Source organism: Notolabrus celidotus, chromosome 10, assembly GCF_009762535.1.
Source record: "Notolabrus celidotus isolate fNotCel1 chromosome 10, fNotCel1.pri, whole genome shotgun sequence".
NCBI lineage: Eukaryota > Metazoa > Chordata > Actinopteri > Labriformes > Labridae > Notolabrus > Notolabrus celidotus.
The window spans coordinates 11474503-11492955 of NC_048281.1; the positions used below are offsets into that span (position 1 = coordinate 11474503).

The window sequence follows — 18453 nt, forward strand, 5'->3', positions numbered from 1 at the left end:
ATGTGTGCAACAATAAAGTGACAGGAAGGGAAAATATGTAGGTTAAAACTCCAAACTGTACGCACCACTCTGCAAACTCTCACGAAAGCAGCCTCTTAAATCAGGCCGATTAAAAAAGTGAAGCGTCAGATTAAAAAATATATAATTTCTGCACATTCTGCTGGTGGCTCAAAAAGTTGATTAACTTGTCCTGCTGCAGCTCCATGTCTCTTCTCCGTCTCCTCCTCCTCCTCCTCCTCACACCTGACTCCACCTCACATCACACTCTGTCGTAGAAAACATAGTCATTTATTGAAATCATTGATCACACCGAGGACATATAAAGACATTTTTGCGACACTGGATGGGCAGTTAACTGTAGCTTATATACGTTTCCACTGACTCTCATTGGGAATAAATAAGTGCATAAATACAGAAGATCATAGAGGATAAATATCAGACGAGCAGAAACAGCATCACATCACATGGTCATGTCCTCTGAACACAGGAGGGAGCATCGAGTCATTCTCAGTTCAGCTCAAACATCCTCAAATCCACGAAACGCACGGAGAAGAAACGCAACGACATCGGCACCAGAAACACGGACTGTGGATCCATCGAGCGGAGCGGTCTGTCCAGAACTCAGTACCAAAACAATAAAGGAGGTTACTATGATTCTGAATAGGCATTTAATGTGATTTTTCCAACGAAGAACAAACTGTTTTTGCTCAAACAATCAGCAAAGCACGAGAGAGACTAGTGTGGAACAAGGTGGATTATTCATCCTGTAATAATAATCCATACTCTAAGAGAAGAAGTCTGACTGTAATGAGGACTCTGTTGGTATCCTGGAGTTAAAACAAAGGTGTGAGTCTGTCACGTGATTAATCCGTTAATATTCAGTCCGGGTATAAAAGGAAACCGGAAAACGTGCTGTACTTGTTGTTGTTCCCGCCGTGCGCTTTTCCGCCGTCCAGCTTGACGTAGATCTCGTCCCCGGAGTCCAGGTGCAGCACTACGCTGTTGCTGGCGTAATCATAGTTCTGGTCCGCGTCCTGCGCGATGGCACTGGCCCGGACCTGCAGGAGAGAGAGAGAGAGAGGAGGGGGGAGACGTGAACTTTGACCCAACAGCAGACCAGTTAAGCAACCTAACCCTCGTATAGTGAATGGCATGCGTTCAATTTGCAGCAGGAGAGGGGAGGAAGAGCTGGGCGTAAAAGTGACTCAAACCGAAACTTTCATGTGACAGAGAGAAGCACAAAGCCAACATATAAATAAATACATGGAAGAAAAACAGTCAGAGTCAAACTCTTTTTCTGCTCTTAGACAGTTTTTAAACAAATCCCTCCTTTATTTTATTCCATCAGTCCAGTTCTTTCTCATTTTATATGATGCATTTGGACTTAATCAACTTACTTCATTGTCATTAGAGCATTTAAATCAATCCATCAGAGCCGCACCTCCACTTCTGCCTGTGTGCGTAAAGTGAACCAGCTGGACCAGTCTCTGCTCGTTGCATTGTTTCTGCATTTGTTACTTTTACACACTCCCTTTGCAACATCTAGTACAGCTCCTCTTCATTAATACTAACGAAACTGCATCTCATCTACATCATATTTAAATATTTTAAGATTTCGGCAGTGAGATTGTTCTCTCTCCATTTCAATCTGTCCTGCGTTTTCCTGTTACGCACCGAAATATCAAGACAAAGTCCGCATAGATGGAAACCGTCTCTGCAGTTAATCCTGATTCTGTGAATTATCTTACTGAAGGAATGATTTATTGAGACCATGTTATGAAAAAAGGCTCATAATTTAAAGTATCACACATGTCTGAGGGGTTTGATGCACGCTCAGTAATTATGAAGGACGCAGACAGATTTAAGATTCCTCCTGTGTCACTGCGCGCTGTGTGTAACTGATTTTAATCTGTTCGTCCTACTGACACTTTTTAAATGTTGAATTAGTTCCGTGCAGAGGTGCGTGATCTCTCCTCTGCGGTGGTCTCGAGCTAGTCTTGTTCGGATGGTGAATCCGCGCGTGCACTCACCTGTCCGTTCTTGCACAGGTCTGCCCACATGCTGGTCCCGTCCCCTCCGCGCATCAGCACATGGTAGGTAAAGTAGTAAATCCCGGAAACCTGGCAGGTGAACTTCCCGGTCGTGGGGTCGTAGTGGTTCCCCAGGTTCGTGACGACGTCATCGAACCGCAACACCTCGTATCCCTCGTGCGGGTTCTTCAGTCCCACATAGAAAGCGATCTTTGCCCCCCCGATGATACTCGATCCCGGGTCTCCGGTCTCAGAGCGCGCGGTGCCCCCTAAACCGGGATATCCGTTCTTCCCGGTATCTCCTCGGTCCCCCGGTGGTCCTCTCGGTCCGGGTGGCCCCGGTACGCCCGGTGCCCCCCTCGGTCCGGGTTTCCCCGGCCGCCCCGGCTCTCCTCTAGTCCCTTGTACAAAGCTCGGGGACGGGATCGCGCTCAGGTCCTGCATGACCTCCAGAGCCGTGGCGCTGGGTTTGGGACTGTACGGGTCACAGATCATCCGGCACGTGCCCATCATCTCGTAGTGCGCGTCCGTCTTCGAAGTTTGGACCAGCAGGGGAATCGCGATGATGAGAGCCAGAACCATGACGATGCCAACCACCGCGGCGACGACCCTCTTCCTGTGGAGAGTCCGGGACGCGAGCGCTAAAAAGTCCGTTTTCGTTTGGGACGTAATGGTGAAGGTGGAGGGAGCGCGTGGAGACGCCGCAAAAAGAGATGAGACCACAGCGGACTGTCCTAGACCAGCAGAGAGAGAGAGGGGGATGGAGGGACAGGAAGCCTGCAGCTCAGCTCGCCCTGCAGCGGTCACTCGGTGCCACTCTCACTCGGCTTCACGCGGATGACAGCGGAGAGACTCGTGTTGGCACGCGGCGGGTCTCCGAGGCTTTTTGTCCGCGTGCTCCCCACCCCAGAGCTGCTGTGACGTAACGAATTGAGGGCAAAGCCTGTTGCAATTTGGATTAAGACTGAACAATAATAATGCAATCTTTATGTATGAATTATAAATCCCTCTGCTGCCTCAGAGGAACAGATCAGGGAGCATTATGACACTTTGAATTTCTATCAGGCTGAGAGACGTTTCCTCTAATATCTGCCTCCTTTAACAAAGTCACACTAATGCTGATTAAGTCTGAGAGAGGGAGGAGAATTAAAACATGGATCAGCAGCTGTTTGACTGGACTGTGAGAAAAGTTTTAATGTCACATTAAAATACATACTTTATCTTGACCTGCTTTACCTTCAGGATTCAGTTTAGACCACAAAATATATATGAAAGCAGAATTTAAATGTAAAATATGTGACAGAAAAAAGGGACAGGGAGTGGATGAAGTGAAATAATATAACAAAAAAACTTCAATACTAACTTTTAAGTTAAAAAACAGACAAAAAAAATGTTTATTTAAAATAACATAGAAGATGGAAATTCAAACATCCTGTCAACTTAAAGTGCCAAATCCCAACAAACAATATCCTCAGGCTCTTTCCAAACAGAGCAGGTCTAGACCGAACTCTATGTTCTTTCTATTATTAACAAAATCCCAACATCAAGACAGGATAAGATCCAGTCCCACTTTATAGACAGGACTCAGTCGGATCTCATCTTAATCCACCATGAGCAGAGCACTTTGCCGCATTTGGCAAGGACAAACTTCCTTTAACAGGCAGAAACCTCCAGCGGGACCAGACTCATGTTAGACACACATCTGCTGAGACCGTGTTGGAGAGAGGGATAGAGGGAGATGAAGAGAGAGAGATGAGAGTGGTGAGACGGATAGTTGTAGTTGTAGCAGCTGGAGTCTGGCACGTCCACAGCAGCAGAGATCCAGAGGAACCTACAAGACAAGGGAGCTCAGGGACTTCAGAAAGGTCTATGGTTTGTAACTTTAATAGGACGGGAAGACTTAAAGTAAGAGACAGGAAGGGAGAGGAGAGAGAGGGAAAGACAGGATCCCAGTGTGTTAGTCTAAGCCTATAACAGCATAACTAAGAGCTGGTCCAAGCCTGAGCCAGCTCAAACTATAAGCTTTATCAAAAAGTAAAGTTTTAAGCCTACTCGTAAATGTAGATAGGGTGTCTGCCTCCTGGACCCTGACTGGTAGATGATTCCAAAGGAGAGGGCCCTAATAGCTGAAGGCTCTACCTCCCATACTACTTTCAGAGACTTTAGGTACGATGAGCAGGCCTTAATGTTGGGAGCGTAGTGTTCTAGAGGGGCAGTAGGGCACTGTGAGCTCTTGGTTCATTAAAGAGCTCATAGTGCGTATATATCCATGGTTTTGCACCCATACAGATCTTTGTGTTGTAATCTTTTATAAGCTGTAATACAAAAAAGGTTGGACGCTTCATTAAAACAGAATTTAATGTTTTCAAATCATTTAAAGCGGATATTTATTAAACACAGTATCTGGAGCTGCACAGCACATGCAGCCTTTTCTTTCCTTCCTCTGTGGGTAAAGTCTGAAACGGCTCCCTGTACTATGTTTCTGGATCTTCTTATTAACATCCCTCAGCCCCTTGAGGGCTGTAGTTTTGTGTTTGTATGAAAATAAAACACGTTGAAATGAAGTCTTAGCACAGACAGGATCAAACGACCACTGGGAAATTACTTGAGAGAAGTATTGTCACAATTATCACTCTGAAATAAACTATTTATCAAGATTATTAATATAACTATGTTTTCAGACATGTTCTATTCAGACTCAATCACAGGTTACTTCATCAAACTCACAGACACACTAAGATAAACCAGTTAAACAGAGTTCAATCAGCAGTTCGCAGCAGGACTTTCCTGTGACCCTCAAAAGAGAAGTTTGTTTGGCCTGACACGCAGCTTCACTTCAGCTCCAGCCAAATGCATGCTGGGAGCTGCCCTGCACGGGGAGGAAATCCCTTTGTGTGTTTGTCATACGCTGGCTGGGCTCCTGACAGATCTTACATCATCAGGCCTCTGGTCTCTCATTAATTCAAGCTCAGGGTCGGTCTGTGTAGGATTCACCGCGGACCCCTCCCTGCCCTGCACTAGCACCTCCAGCTTCAGAACCCCCACAGGCAGAGTCATTGAAAAGTTGGTTGGTGCCCACTTTCTGCTCCTCTAATGTGATACAGAGACACGGACCTGCCTTCTGCTGTCAGGATCAGCTAATCCTTATCTCCTCAGATCCAGGGTTTAACTCCCCCTCATATCCCCTTGTCTCAGCAGGCTAAGCTAGCAGCTAACAAAGCGCCCATGTCGATTCCAAGGAGGCCCCCCACCACGTCGATGAGTGCCAGACACACAAACATGGTCCACGCAGACGAGTGAACACACACACTGAAAGTCCCAGAGCCCCCACAGAGTCCCCCCACTCCCTGATGGGCTGAGATGGAATCTGCTCTGCTGGTGATGAGCCTCCTTGTTAATGTGAAGGAAAGCTGCAATAAAACAGACTCAGTCACAGCTGGATGTCTTAAAAACAGAATAATGCATATTCAACTTGTGTGTTCTCTGAAGATAGATTTGACACATTTTGAGTTTTCCCAGAGGAACACAAGGGCGTAGGGACGGTTAAAGGCTGCTTTGATTCAGTAACGGCTCCTTCTTTTCCTCTGTACATCCTGTTTGTTTAAATCCTGCAGCCTTAAAACACAGCCACCTCACTTTATCACGACATCTACTGCCTCACGTTTCTGGGACTTCTTGGTTCTGCAGGTGAGCTCTGAGGGAACAGGAGAGGAATGGTGGTGGCACACAGTGGGTCTGTAGTCCATGTTTTGGGGTGGACAGTGAAGATGATGGAGGTCTTTACTGCAGACTGCAAAATCATGCACGCCACAACAGCTACCTCAAGTGCAGCCAAAACCACCAAGACTTGCTGCCCATATCCACCTTTGTATTTTAAAGAGCTTTTAGTGCCCTATTACCCCTCTGGAACACTATAGCTCCCAACATGCAGGCCTGCTCATCGTACCTAAAGTCTCTGAAGTAGTATGGGAGGTCGAGCCTTCAGTTATGAGGCCCCTCTCCTTTGGAATCATCTACCAGTCAGGGTCCAGGCAGACACCCTCTCTACATTTAAGAGTAGGCTTCAAACTTTCCTTTTTGATAAAGCTTATAATTAGAGCTGGCTCAGGCTTGGACCAGCTCTTAGTTATGCGGCTATAGGCTTAGACTGACACACTGGGATCCTGTCTTGCCTCTCTCCTCTCTCTGCCTGTCTCTTGCTCTAAATCTTCCTGTCCCATTAAAGTTACTAACCATAGACCTTTCTGGAGTCCCTGAGCTCCCTTGTCTCGTAGGTTCCTCTGGATCTCTGCTGCTGTGGACGTGCCAGACTCTAGCTGCTACAAATACTACTATCTGTGTCATCACTACCATCTCTCTCTGTTCATCTCCCTCTATCCCTCTCTCCAACACGGTCTCAGCAGATGTGTGTCTAACATCAGTCTGGTCCTGCTGGAGGTTTCTGCCTGTTAAAGGAAGTTTGTCCTTGCCACTGTAACTTGTTAAATGCAAAGTGCTCTGCTCATGGTGGATTAAGATGAGATCAGACTGAGTCCTGTTTGTAAGATGGGACTGGATCTTATCCTGTCTTGATGTCGGGTCTTTGTTAATAATAGAACATAGAGTACGGTCTGGATCATTAGCAGGTGCAAAATTATGCTGAGGATCTAACTTTGGAGTGTAGGCCATCTGACCTTGAGTCATATCTGACATGTTTAGAGATAGAACAGAGTTTCATTCGAGTGCACTTCTGAACCAGAAGAGGATTTCTCTCACCTGGTGGTTTTGATCCCTCACTTGAACGCAGAGAGGTGTGAGATCAGAAAGCAGACTCAAATGACTCGTTTTAAAGGGCAAAGACATGTGACATATTCAGACATTTAGTTCTGAAGAGTTCGACACGTCAGATCTCAGCTTCAGGTCAGCGCTGACTCAACTACAGTCCTCTGTGACTGCTGCTGCTCCTGGCTCAGGGGCACTAAAGCAGTTTGGCAGCAGAGTAATCACAGACACTCTGAACACCTCCAGCAGCCCGAGCCAAACGCTAACAAACTGTCTCTCACTCAACTTCTTCATAAATGTCACTTTGACACATCTGTCCAGGCAGCGCGACACGCTGCGGGCCGAGGCTGCACTACGTTAAGACATCAAACACAGTCACATGCCAGAGGACAGCGCTTTGAAGTGTAAGTGTGTGTGTGTGTGTGTGTGTGTGTGTGTGTGTGTGTGTGTGTGTGTGTGTGTGTGTGTGTGTGTCTGTGTGTGTCTGTGGGAGAGAGAGAGCGAGAGAGAGCGCACAATTACAATCAGCAGACAGGTTGTTGTTTGTACACCTGCCCTAAAATTGCTCTCGTTGCTAGTCAGCAAAAAGAGAAATCATCTTTAGTACTTTGTATTAAAAGAACATTTTTATGCATAAAGCTCCAAAATTTCAGAGGAGGTCGACCAAAGAGTCGTCGGGAAAGAAGCAGAACAAATTGTTTTAGACTCCAGGTCTAACATCGCTGTTTTTAAATCAGGATTATATATGTCACAAGTTTAGAAAGTAGGAGAAACGTGCAAATTCACTATCAATTAGACTCCATCAGGTTCTTATCTTTTACTTGAAGAGGTAGTGAAGCTTAGAGCAGGATAAGTGGTGGTGGAGCCGAGGAGCTGGATCCTGATGTGATGGATCGGAGGAAACTGGGTTGGACAAGGGTTGCAGGAATCAAGCAGAAGCACCGACTGAAAGCAGAACAGAGAGAACAATGAACTGATGTCTTTGGGTTGTCCATGCCAAGCTTTCTGCGGTCCTCAAATGTCCTGCACTTGTTTTTTTGTGCTAATGCTAGCTGCGGCTACAGCTGCTTCGTATTCCTTCATCAGATCTTTGTTTCAATACTTGCAGCACGTTTTGCAAGTTGAAATCCTGTTCTCCTCCTCAACCACACTGGTGACGCCATTTTTACTCTCTCATTAGCGTGTTGTGTCTGGGCTCGTTCTTTGTCTCTTTGTGTAATGGTGCCACCTACTGTTACGAAATATGTAGGCCTGTTGAGACCCTAAAAGTGGATGTGGACAATGTACTTTAAAAAAAAAGTGATATATTTGTTTTGGGTTTTTTACATCCTTATTTAGAGAGGATAGGACAGGAAACCAGGACAGAGAGGGGCGGGAATGTGGGAAGGGGGCCCCAGGCTGGAAGCAAACCCAGGCTTTCCATTATATTGGCGCACAACTTAACCATTAGGCTACAACCGCAACTGGTATGATGCATTTTTAATCCCCTTTTTTATCCTTGTGTCGTTTCCTCGCGTCTCTTCCTCGCGTCTTAGTCCCTCCCACCAGAGATGCAAGGAAATGTAACGAGAGGAGAGAGGAAAGAGGAGATTTGTATTTAGAGAAATGAAACGTCCTCTCCTCCGGAGCGTCACGTGAAGCGACGTCGGTTTGTGATCACGGCTTTAACAGCTGTTTGTGTCTGTACACATGTTCACTGTAATAACTCTGATAAATATAAACAGTAACAGAGCTCTGTCTCTGTGTTTACCTGTTTAACACACACCTGCACATGAAGAGAATCAGCTCTCTGTTTATGCTGTCCTGCAGCATCATGGATCGGTTCACCGGATCAGTTCACTGGCAAAATGCCTCATGAAACCATGCAACTCTTTTCAAACCCTGTGCTCATTAATGATCAGCCTTGTATGAAACTTTATTAACCTGACAGGAAATATAAGTGTTTTTACTAACAGACAAACTTTACTGTCAGACTTCTCTTCATGAAGAAAACGAGAACAAATGGGGAAACTAACAGGAGAAATAACTGATCATGAATATATATTCTATCTATGATATTAGACTCTATTACTCTATTTCATTAGACAGTGAATCTGACAAAAACAATCAGATATAACATAATCCATCCTCTGTTATATTGAATTTATGATTTTGCGTTCAGTATTTTGTGTTTAAAACTCACATCAAACACTTTTTAATCTCAGCTCATCACATACAGACTGTTTAGAAACCGACATATGTTTAAGGTCTGTTTCAGGGCACCCTTAATGACTGTTTTAAGGTCCGTCTTTCCTCTGTTATTAAACTCAGCTGATGTTAAGTTGTGCTTAAGTCAGAGCCGCTGCAGCGTCCAATCAGTGAGTGATATTCGATACGGGGGCGTGTCTGTCAGAGAAAAGACTTCCGCAAAGTCTGCTCTCGTGTTTCCTCGATTATCCCTCCTTCGATCAGTCTCCTCACTCCTCGCTCCTCCAGCAGCGTTTAGAGCTTTGGGACGCAAGTTAAAACAGCGCATCAATAACTACTTCCTGTTCGGCCGAGGAGCGAGGAGCGAAGAGACTGCAGGTAAGAGCTTTGAGATGCACCCCGAGAGGTATTTTATTGTGTTACAGTATTTTACTCTGAAGACATTCAAAAAAGCAAGCCAACGCTTCAGTGTGCAAAACACAGACCTGCCTATTGGCAAAACTTTTGACGCTTTTCCCCCTAACCAGGTTATAATCATGCATTTAAAGAAAACAGTGTGCTATCAGAAAGTAAACAAACTGTGTGGCTGTTTTGATTAAAAAAAAATCCTCAGTTCAAGGCAACAAGTGACCAGCAGGTGGTGCAAATCTTGGTGAATTTGTCGCGAGCAGTGGGTCTATTTTCCCAACTATCAATGCTGTGCTTAATAACATACAGGTAGCTGGCAGGGTTGAGATAACAGAGGTTCTCTAAAGAGCTACACATCTGCAGAGAAACTACACATTGCTGAACACAGAAGAAGTCTTCGTGCAGGAACACAGGTCAAAACTTTTCCCCAAAAATACGGGTGCAACTTGGATTTTAGGGTAAATGAAAACAACTTTTTATCAGCTGTTTTTATCTTACTAAAGTGGGTTATTGGAATAATAAATTATCCCATTATTGGGTTGATTAGTTTCCAGCCTGACATGTACACTGCACCCTAAAGAGAGGTGTCATTCTGGTACAAACACTATCTTACCACAGGTAATTCTCTCATTGTTTTGTTCTCAGCATATTTCACAGATCATGACGGGGGGTTGCAAACAGGAGAAGGAATTCTATGCTCCTGTATCCGTCACATTTTGAAGTTGTGATTTAATCTGAAGAGGCTGGATAAAGACCGGTCTTCAAAGCCATTTGAGGCATCTTTATTTCTAAGACTTCAACATCTTCATTCAACGTGTCTTATTTTAATTACCTCAATGTTTTCTGCATATCACAAACTGTGGACGACACGCTCTGATTGAAGCGGCCCGGCAGCAAGGCTTTGCCTTCAGTGGAGTTTAACTTGGTTGTGACTGGGAGGAAGGTCGCTGCAGACAAACATGAATAAATAATTGCCTCAGTCAGCTGAAGCCTCCCATGTAATAGCTGAAAGTGCGTGTACAGGCATTCGGATAGATTTGCAGGAGACAAATGATGCCTGCAAGAAATATATGTGCAGTTATGGGAATTAATAAAAGAAATAAAGAAAAAGGTAAAAAGAAATGTTTGTCTGAGCGCCTCAAGAAAACAAGATGTGTGTTTGGCTTCAGTCAATCCTCTGACTGCATCCTGCCTCAGTTACCCTCACTCATTTCTGTCTTTGTTATGTTTCTATCAAATAATATTTCTCTATTCTTCAAACAAACCTACATAGCCCAAGTCCTACATATTCTGCTGTTTCTACATTGATACAGAGATAGTTTATCCTCTCAGCATCAGTTTGATCCAGAAAGATGAGGTCAAATCTGTCACAGTTAACATGTTCCATCACATGTCTGCATATGTGATGTGATGGGATTAGCGTATGGACCCTCCGCTGCACAATTCAGCAAACTGTCTTTTATTTTTAAAGAACTGTGTCAGAAAAAAAACTACATTTAATATTTCAAGAAGTATAAAACAGACCTGGACTCCTGTAGACCTCTGAAGGTGTGCTGTGGTATCTTCTCTATCCTGAAGTTGTGAGGTGGGTCCTCCACGGATCAGACTGCGTGCATCCTCCTCGTGCAGCAGCAGTGGGTCGGTGGAGCACGACCTGAGAGTCCTGCTCACCTCCACGGAGATGCTCCCCCTCCGGCTGCTGTTTCGGGATGCAGATTAATGTGTGAGAGGAGAGCGGCCTGCAGGTCCTGTTCCACTTCACTGCGCCGCATTCAAGAGGTGTGTCATGATAAATAAGTAAAGAGAGAGGCGAAAGGTCAGAGTTATGTAATATGCTTTGGATCTGGTGCTTACCCGTTTTCCACTTCCAAAACAATCTGGTTGTCTCATGTTTCAGCCATAAGACCAGATGTCGGGCTGAGTCTAGCTCTTCAGTTTTAAGAGGCATTGTTCACCAGATTTTAATTCGGCCCTGAAGCCTCGCTGAAGAGTGTTTGGGAAACAGATTTAATTATGTGAAACTGTTTTATTCAATGTTTTCACTGTTTTTAACCACAGGGCCTGTTTGTTAAGAGAGAGGGAAACCTTAGTCTGTGTTTGGATTTAATTGGGTAACCTGTTTTGGTTGCTATTTAAACTAAAATTCCCTCAAATGGCATTAAAGGTTGAGGAGCCATGGTGAAATGTTCAGGTATTTTGGTAACACCTGCTGTTAGCCACTAGCCTTCCTGCTAAGACTTCCTATTCTGTGTGCTGCATTGTTTACAGTCCGATTAACAACTCTCCGAGAGGAGAGAAATTCAGCCCTCCAGACAATTCTGCTAAATAATTACCGTCCTTTCTTAGTTCATTACATCCCTTCATAGGAGCGCCCTTTCATCTGTTCATAGTGAGTGTCAGTTTCACTGTAAGCAGTGCGTTCCCAGAGGCTTCAGTCTGGCTTCCTTCAGCGGTATGAACCTGGAACAGAAACTGATGTTCTTGTGATGTGCTTGTAATTAACGGGTCTGAAGTTTGCTGAAAATAACAACATCATGATGCAGATTAGTCAAATGTCAAAGTCAAGCTTTGTCAGGTCTGTCCCCAAGAGGAGAAGAAAACTACTTTTACAATGTTTGTTTGTTGAACGAGGTCTATGACAGAGGATTAGAGATACTGATGTGGTTTTTTAGGTCTGACCTCTTCACGGAATGTTCCATTTGTGTTCTCAGAATTCTAGAACACCTGCTGTTGCTCTCTATACAGACTGGTTTTTCCTGTTGACACCTGATTGGTGGATTCTACTCAGACTACAGACAGAGACAGAACCCTTCTCAGACTAAAATCTGAACAGGTAGCAAATAAATCTAAAATAAAAAAAAACAGTGAAACAACAGCTTTCTTATAATGTACTGAGGGTTAAACTGCTGGACAGAGAAAAGAGTGTTAATATCTTGATCCCCGTAAAGATATGATGATGTTTGCTGTAAATGTGCTCCCAGTTGAGTCACGGTCTGAGCTTCAAATGGCAGATATTACAGACCGCGGTGTGGCTCTGAGCAGGGTTGGGTTTAAAGATCAAAACATGGTGATCTGCTTCAAATAGACACACTGAAGGTGTTTCAGTTTTAATAACAACTAAAAGCACTTTAAATACAAGTTAATCAACTTTATCTCCACAGTTCAACCTACTATTATCCATTTATTTATTTATTGGTCAGTGTATTTTTCCAAATTATTCTTTATTCTATGAAACATTATTTTGTTTACTCTTGAGTTGAAGCAATGCGTCTCCATCCACAGGCCTAGCAGAAATGAACGTCACTGTGCGTAATTGGCCAGCGAGACAGGTGTTGACTGAGAGGATGGTGATTCGAGCCTGTCCGGGGACAAGAAATCCTTAAAGGTGACATATCATGCAGAAATGGACTTTTTAATGGTTCTCTACCTGAAATATGTGTCCCTGACATGTCTACAACCCCCCCGGAATGAAAAAAATCCATTCTGTCCCTGTTTCTGATTTCTACACCTTTCTGTAAATGTGTGTGAAACGAGCCGTTCAAAACTTCCGTGTTTTTGTTACGTAACAACAATATCCGGTCTGTCACGGAGTCAGAGCTCGGAGCTTGTTCAGCCCATAGACTGTATAAAATACAACTCAACTTCTCCGTTTTTCATTCCCTGCACACATGTGTGGTAACAAGGAGCTTAGGAGGGAGGCATGCTAGTTGTAGGCTGTCTTAATAACACAAAGGGTCGGTTTTACTCCCCACGTCTGCAGATTGAAGATCTAGTGGATGATTTTATTTATCATGGATAAGTGCTAGCGCTAGTTAGCATAGCTACAATAGCTACATGGCGTAGCTGCAGCAGTGTACCAAGACACACGTTGACATACTGACAAATAAAACACAAGAACACTAAATCTGTGACCATCCTTCAGAAAGGTCCTGCTACAGGCGCCTCTCCGTCAGGATCAGATTCTGGATCAGATTCAGAGGGTTGAAGTAATGCGATCTATGAGCAGCCGTGTATATTCGCCAACATGTAAACATTAGATCAACGTGCTGGACAGCCGAGGCACATCCACTTCCTGAGGGGGCGTGGTCATAGAGAAAACAGAGTGTTTCTGAGGAGGACTGAGAAGAGGGCTTTTCAGGCAGACCAAAATCTGATTTCAAAGTGGTTTTTGAGCATAAACTTTAAAGACATGTTTGGGGACCTCTTAGACCAATATATATTGATGAAAAAAGCATGATATGTCACCTTTAATACAGGGGGCTTGAATCACTGCTTGAGTAGCTTCTCTACAGAACAAGTCCTGTTTCTTGAGACTTGGTGGCTCGCCTTGCCAAAGAGGACTTTACAACAGTCATGTCCCCATCTGTCTCTTGGCCAGGATGAGCTGGTCTTCCAAAGGCGAGTCTTTGACTCGACTGGAAAAGGAAAGAAAGATCTAAACAAGCTGATGTGATTCAAATGAAGTCGGAAGTCTGTGAAATAATGGGAAAAAAGTACAAGTCATGGCGATGTGGCTTAGTTGGTCAAAGTGCCTGTCTAGTAAACAGGAGATCCTGGTTCAAATCCCAGCGGTGCCTACTTTGCCTTTCTTAGTCAGGGAAGTACTCCTGACCTTCTTTGCTGGTATTCTGTAATAGTCGGTATCTTGTTCTTGTCAGTTGATGTCACCAACCAACACGATGGCGGCACACGCCACAGGCCAATCCAGACATGAATGTCTCTGTGGCGCAATTGGCCAGCGCGCTTGGCTGTTAACCAAGAGGTTGGTGGTTCGAGCCCACCCAGGGACGAGCCATCCTTATTACAGGGTGCTTGAAAGCTAGGCCTGAGTAGCTTTTCCTCTGCAGAACAAGTTCTGTGTCTTGAGACTTGGTGGCTCACCTTGCCAAAGAGGACTTTACACAGTCATGTCCCCATTTGTCTCTTGGCCAAGGATGAACTGGTCCTTCCAAAGGCCTTTGAGTTGGTGAGTTTCCTGGGCTTGAGCAGTGAGTTTTGTCTTCCTGCCACTTTGCTTTCATTGTCTTTGACTTGACTGAAAATGGAAAGACAGATGTAAACTAGCTGATGTGGTTCAATTCAGGTCTCAAGTCTGTGAAACATTGTGAAAGAAGAGAAAGTCGTGGTGCCGTGGCTTAGTTGGTCAAAGTGCCTGTCTAGTAAACAGGAGATCCTGGGTTCGAATCCCAGCGGTGCCTACTTTGTCTTTCGTAGTCATGGAGGTACTCCTGACCTTCTTTGTTTGTATTTCTATATTGGTAGGTATCTTATTCTTGTCAGTCAGATGTCACCAACCAACAGGATCCTGGCACACGCCACAGTTGAAGAACACATGAAAGTCTCTGTGGCGCAAAAGGCCAGTGTGCTTAGCTGTTAACTGAGAGGTTGGTGGTTCGAGCCCACCCAGGGACAAACCATCCTTTTAACAGGGTGCTTGAAGCTAGGCCTGAGTAGCTTTTCCTCTACAGAACAAGTTCTGTGTCTTGAGACTGGTGGCTCGCCTTGCCAAAAAGGACTTTTCAACAGTCATGTCCCCATCTGTAACTTGGTCCAGTGATGAACTGGTCTTCCTTACGGCTTCCAAAGGGCCTTTGAGTTTGGTGATTTTCCTGGACTATGGGTTTTAGCAATAAGTCTTGTCTTCCTGCCAATTTGCTTTCATTGTCTTTGACTCGACGGAAAAGGTAAATAAAAGTGTAAACAAGCTGATTGATTCAATTGAAGTCTGAAGTCTGTGAATTAATGGGAAAAAAAGTACAAGTCATGGTGCTGTGGCTTAGTTGGTCAAAGTGCCTGTCTAGTAAACAGGAGATCCTGGGTTCAAATCCCAGCGGTGCCTACTTTGCCTTTCGTAGTCAGGGAAGTACTCCTGATCTTCTTTGCTGGTATTCTATATTGGTAGGTATCTTATTCTTGTCAGTCAGATGTCAACAACCAACAGGATGGTGGCACACGCCCCAGGTCAAGCAGACACGAACGTCTCTGGCGCAACCTGCCAGTGCGCTCGTCTGTACACGGAGAGGTTGGTGGTCCGAGCCCCCCAGGGACGAGCCATCCTCATTACAGGTGCTTGAAGCTCATTTGGCGTGAGTAGCTTTTCCTCTACAGAACAAGTCCTGTGTTTTGAGGACTTACTAGGACTCTACCATGGTGTTCAAATCCCAGCGGTGCCTACTTTGCCTTTCGTAGTCATGGAGGCAATTTGCCAAGACTTGAAACCAGCCAAATTTCCTTTGCATCCTTGCCTCAACAGAGACACGATGTAGCTCACGGCCTCAATGCCTTTTGTAAGACTTGGTGCCAAGATATGTGAGGCATTTGCCCCAAAGTGGTTGCAATAAGCAGGCGCTGTGGCTTAGTTGGTGAAAGCGCCTGTCTTGTAAACAGGAGATCCTGGGTTCAAATCCCAGCAGTGCCTTCTGACATGTACTTGGCCAGTAAGGCATTCACTTTCTCAAACCTGGCAGCAATACCTGCTATTTCTATGTTGGTAGGCATCTTATTCTTGTCTCTCAGATGTCACCAACCAACAGCACGTTGGCTCCACCCACAGGCCAAATGGGAAGTGAGCGTCTCTGTGGCGCAATCGGCCAGCGCGCTCGGCTGTTAACCGAGAGGTTGGTGGTTCGAGCCCACCCAGGGACGAGCCATCCTTATTACTGGGTGCATGAAGCACGCTTGGCATGAGGAGCTTTTCCTCTACAGAACAGGTCCCGTGTCTTGAGACTTGGTGGCCCGCCTTGCCAAAGAGGACTTTACAACAGTCATGTCCCCATCTTCCTCTTGGCCAAGGATGAACTGGTCTTCCAAAGGCCTTTGAGTTTGGTGATTTTCCTGGGCTTGAGCAGTGAGTTTTGTCTTCCTGCTAATTTGCTTTCATTGTCTTTGACTCGACTGAAAAGGGAAAGAAATATGTAAACAAGCTGATGTGATTCAATTGAAGTCTGAAGTCTGTGAATAAATGGGGAAAAAGTACAAGTCATGGTGCCTTGGCTTAGTTGGTCAAAGTGCCTGTCTAGTTAACAGGAGGATCCTGGGTTCAAATCCCAGCAGTGCGTTCTTACATGCACTTGGCCAGTAAGGCTTTCACTTTATCAAACCTAGGAGCTGACCCAGTATTTCTGTACTGGTTGGCATCTAATTCTTGCCACTGCGATGTCACCACCAACAGCACGGTGGCACACACCACTGGTCAAGAAGACATGGAAGTCTCTGTGGCGCATAGGCTGTTAACTGAGAGGTTGGTGGGTCGAGCCATCCTTAATGCAGGGTGCTTGAAGCTCATTTGGCGTGAGTAGTTTTCCTCTACAGAACAAGTCCTGTGTTTTGAGACTTGGCATCCCGCCTTGCCAAAGAGGACTTACTAAACTTACTAAAATCATGTCCCCATCTGTCTCTTGTCCAGGGACGACCTGGTCTTCCTCACGGCTTCCAAAGGCCTTTGAGTTTGGTGATTTTCCTGGCCTTTATGATCCTGGGCTTGAGCATGAGTCTTGACTTCGTGCCTATTTGCTTTCAATTGTCGATGACTTGACTGAAAAGGGAAAGAACAATGTAAACAAGTTGATCTAATTCAATCGAGTCTGTGAAATAATGGGACAAATGTCATGGCGCTGTGGCTTAAGTGCCACTGGTTTCACATCCCAGTGTTGCCTACTTTGGATGTCTTAGTCAGGAAGTGTTGAAACCTGTGAAATGTCTCATGCAGCCTTGAGTCAACAGAAACACGATGTAGCTTACCATCTCATGGCTTTTGTAAGACTTGATGCCAAGATATGTGGCTTAGTTTCATGCAGGAGCAGTTTGGGAAAGGCCCTCGAGTTACAGCGCTCTGAGATTGGACCCGTTTGGTGCACAAGTCATCCACCTATCCAACACCAATCAATTAATTAAGCCTGTATTTGTTCTCGAGAGATCAATACAGAGGCATTTAAAGACGGACATCAAAGCAGTTATAGAGCCGCTTGAATAAAGACTACTGAAATCACCCAATGAGATAATGTCTTACTACAAAGTAAAAGGTAATAAAGTGAAATAAAACCAAAGTTCATAAGAGAGTGCTGTTAAAAAAGAGCAGGGGTTTAAAGGATAACATAAGGGTAGACTCATGTAAAACAGTTACTAAGAGTCAGTTAGAGGCTTTAAAAAGTGCATTTATATCAAAGAGCTGCTGTAACTTGATCCAGGAGTCAGGGGCATGAAAATAAAAAGCAGCCTTTTAAGCTAGGACAGACATCGATGAACATGTAACATAATTGATTTGCTGAGTAATGTAGAAGTTCAGTGAGGTATGGTGGTAATGTTCCTGTAAGAGCTTTTAAATTAAGAGATGCTAATGAATGTCACGTCTTTAATTTCTACAAATCTTACTGTGAGGAGGTTTTTTGACAGCAGATAGTTTTCATAATAGATGTAGAGGAAAGTGTGCAGACATTCTTCGAAAGACTTTCCAACTAAATCTCACCACCTCCCTCTTGTGCAGCATCAGCTCTGTACAGTACAAGAACAGTGACCCCAAGTGGAGAGAACTTATTACTGATTTCACTTCCCTTACTCTCCTACTTTCTCTATATATTAAAAAAGGTGTGTGCTCCCAACATTTATGACATCACCTTGCTCCACAACAAAGACTGTCAATCACCTTCAGGCTGCAGCTGCAGTGTCTCTCTCTCTCTCTGTGCCCACTTCCATCAGACTCAATAACAGCTGTGCATGTCTGGAAGCTTGACCATTATTTAGGAACTCCTTTAGTCAACTTCTTCTACCAGATTATTTTTTAAAGTGCTTTAAAGCTGCATGTGTTTATTTCCTGCTCTTATGCTGCCTTCATATGGAACTCGTAAAAATGTGAAGTCACGTGAATGAATGGTTCAAATGGTAACCCAATGATAACACCCCGTGAAGGCAATATGGTTGCAAAAAGTTGTCCTCCCTGCTTTCTTTGTCGAAATATCTGAAATTAGTATTTTTTATTTGTGCTAACCTTTATCAATTTAAGTCATACAAGCTGCGTTCTCGCTAATGTTAGCTAATTTATCTCTTCTAATTACAGGTTCTATCAGTTACA

General features: G+C 44.6%; 1 protein-coding gene and 6 non-coding genes across 7 annotated transcripts; 6 read left to right on the forward strand and 1 right to left on the reverse strand.

The window, feature by feature from the left end:
* Nucleotides 1-269: 269 nt before the first annotated feature.
* c1ql2 (complement component 1, q subcomponent-like 2) lies at nucleotides 270-2841 on the reverse strand. Its single transcript, XM_034693279.1, has 2 exons — nucleotides 2031-2841; nucleotides 270-1058 (listed from the first exon to the last, which is right to left on the reverse strand). The coding sequence occupies exons 1-2, from the start codon at nucleotides 2610-2612 to the stop codon at nucleotides 879-881; spliced, it is 762 nt and encodes a 253-aa protein (XP_034549170.1). The 5' UTR covers nucleotides 2613-2841; the 3' UTR covers nucleotides 270-878.
* An 11049-nt stretch (nucleotides 2842-13890) lies between these two features.
* On the forward strand, nucleotides 13891-13963 carry trnat-agu. Its single transcript has one exon. It is a non-coding gene; the product is annotated as a tRNA-Thr (tRNA).
* Nucleotides 13964-14102: 139 nt separating this feature from the next.
* Nucleotides 14103-14176, forward strand: trnan-guu. The gene has a single exon. It is a non-coding gene; the product is annotated as a tRNA-Asn (tRNA).
* Nucleotides 14177-14510: 334 nt separating this feature from the next.
* On the forward strand, nucleotides 14511-14584 carry trnat-agu. Its single transcript has one exon. It is a non-coding gene; the product is annotated as a tRNA-Thr (tRNA).
* A 567-nt stretch (nucleotides 14585-15151) lies between these two features.
* On the forward strand, nucleotides 15152-15225 carry trnat-agu. The gene has a single exon. It is a non-coding gene; the product is annotated as a tRNA-Thr (tRNA).
* A 505-nt stretch (nucleotides 15226-15730) lies between these two features.
* On the forward strand, nucleotides 15731-15804 carry trnat-ugu. The gene has a single exon. It is a non-coding gene; the product is annotated as a tRNA-Thr (tRNA).
* A 153-nt stretch (nucleotides 15805-15957) lies between these two features.
* Nucleotides 15958-16031, forward strand: trnan-guu. Its single transcript has one exon. It is a non-coding gene; the product is annotated as a tRNA-Asn (tRNA).
* The last annotated feature ends 2422 nt before the right edge of the window (nucleotides 16032-18453 follow it).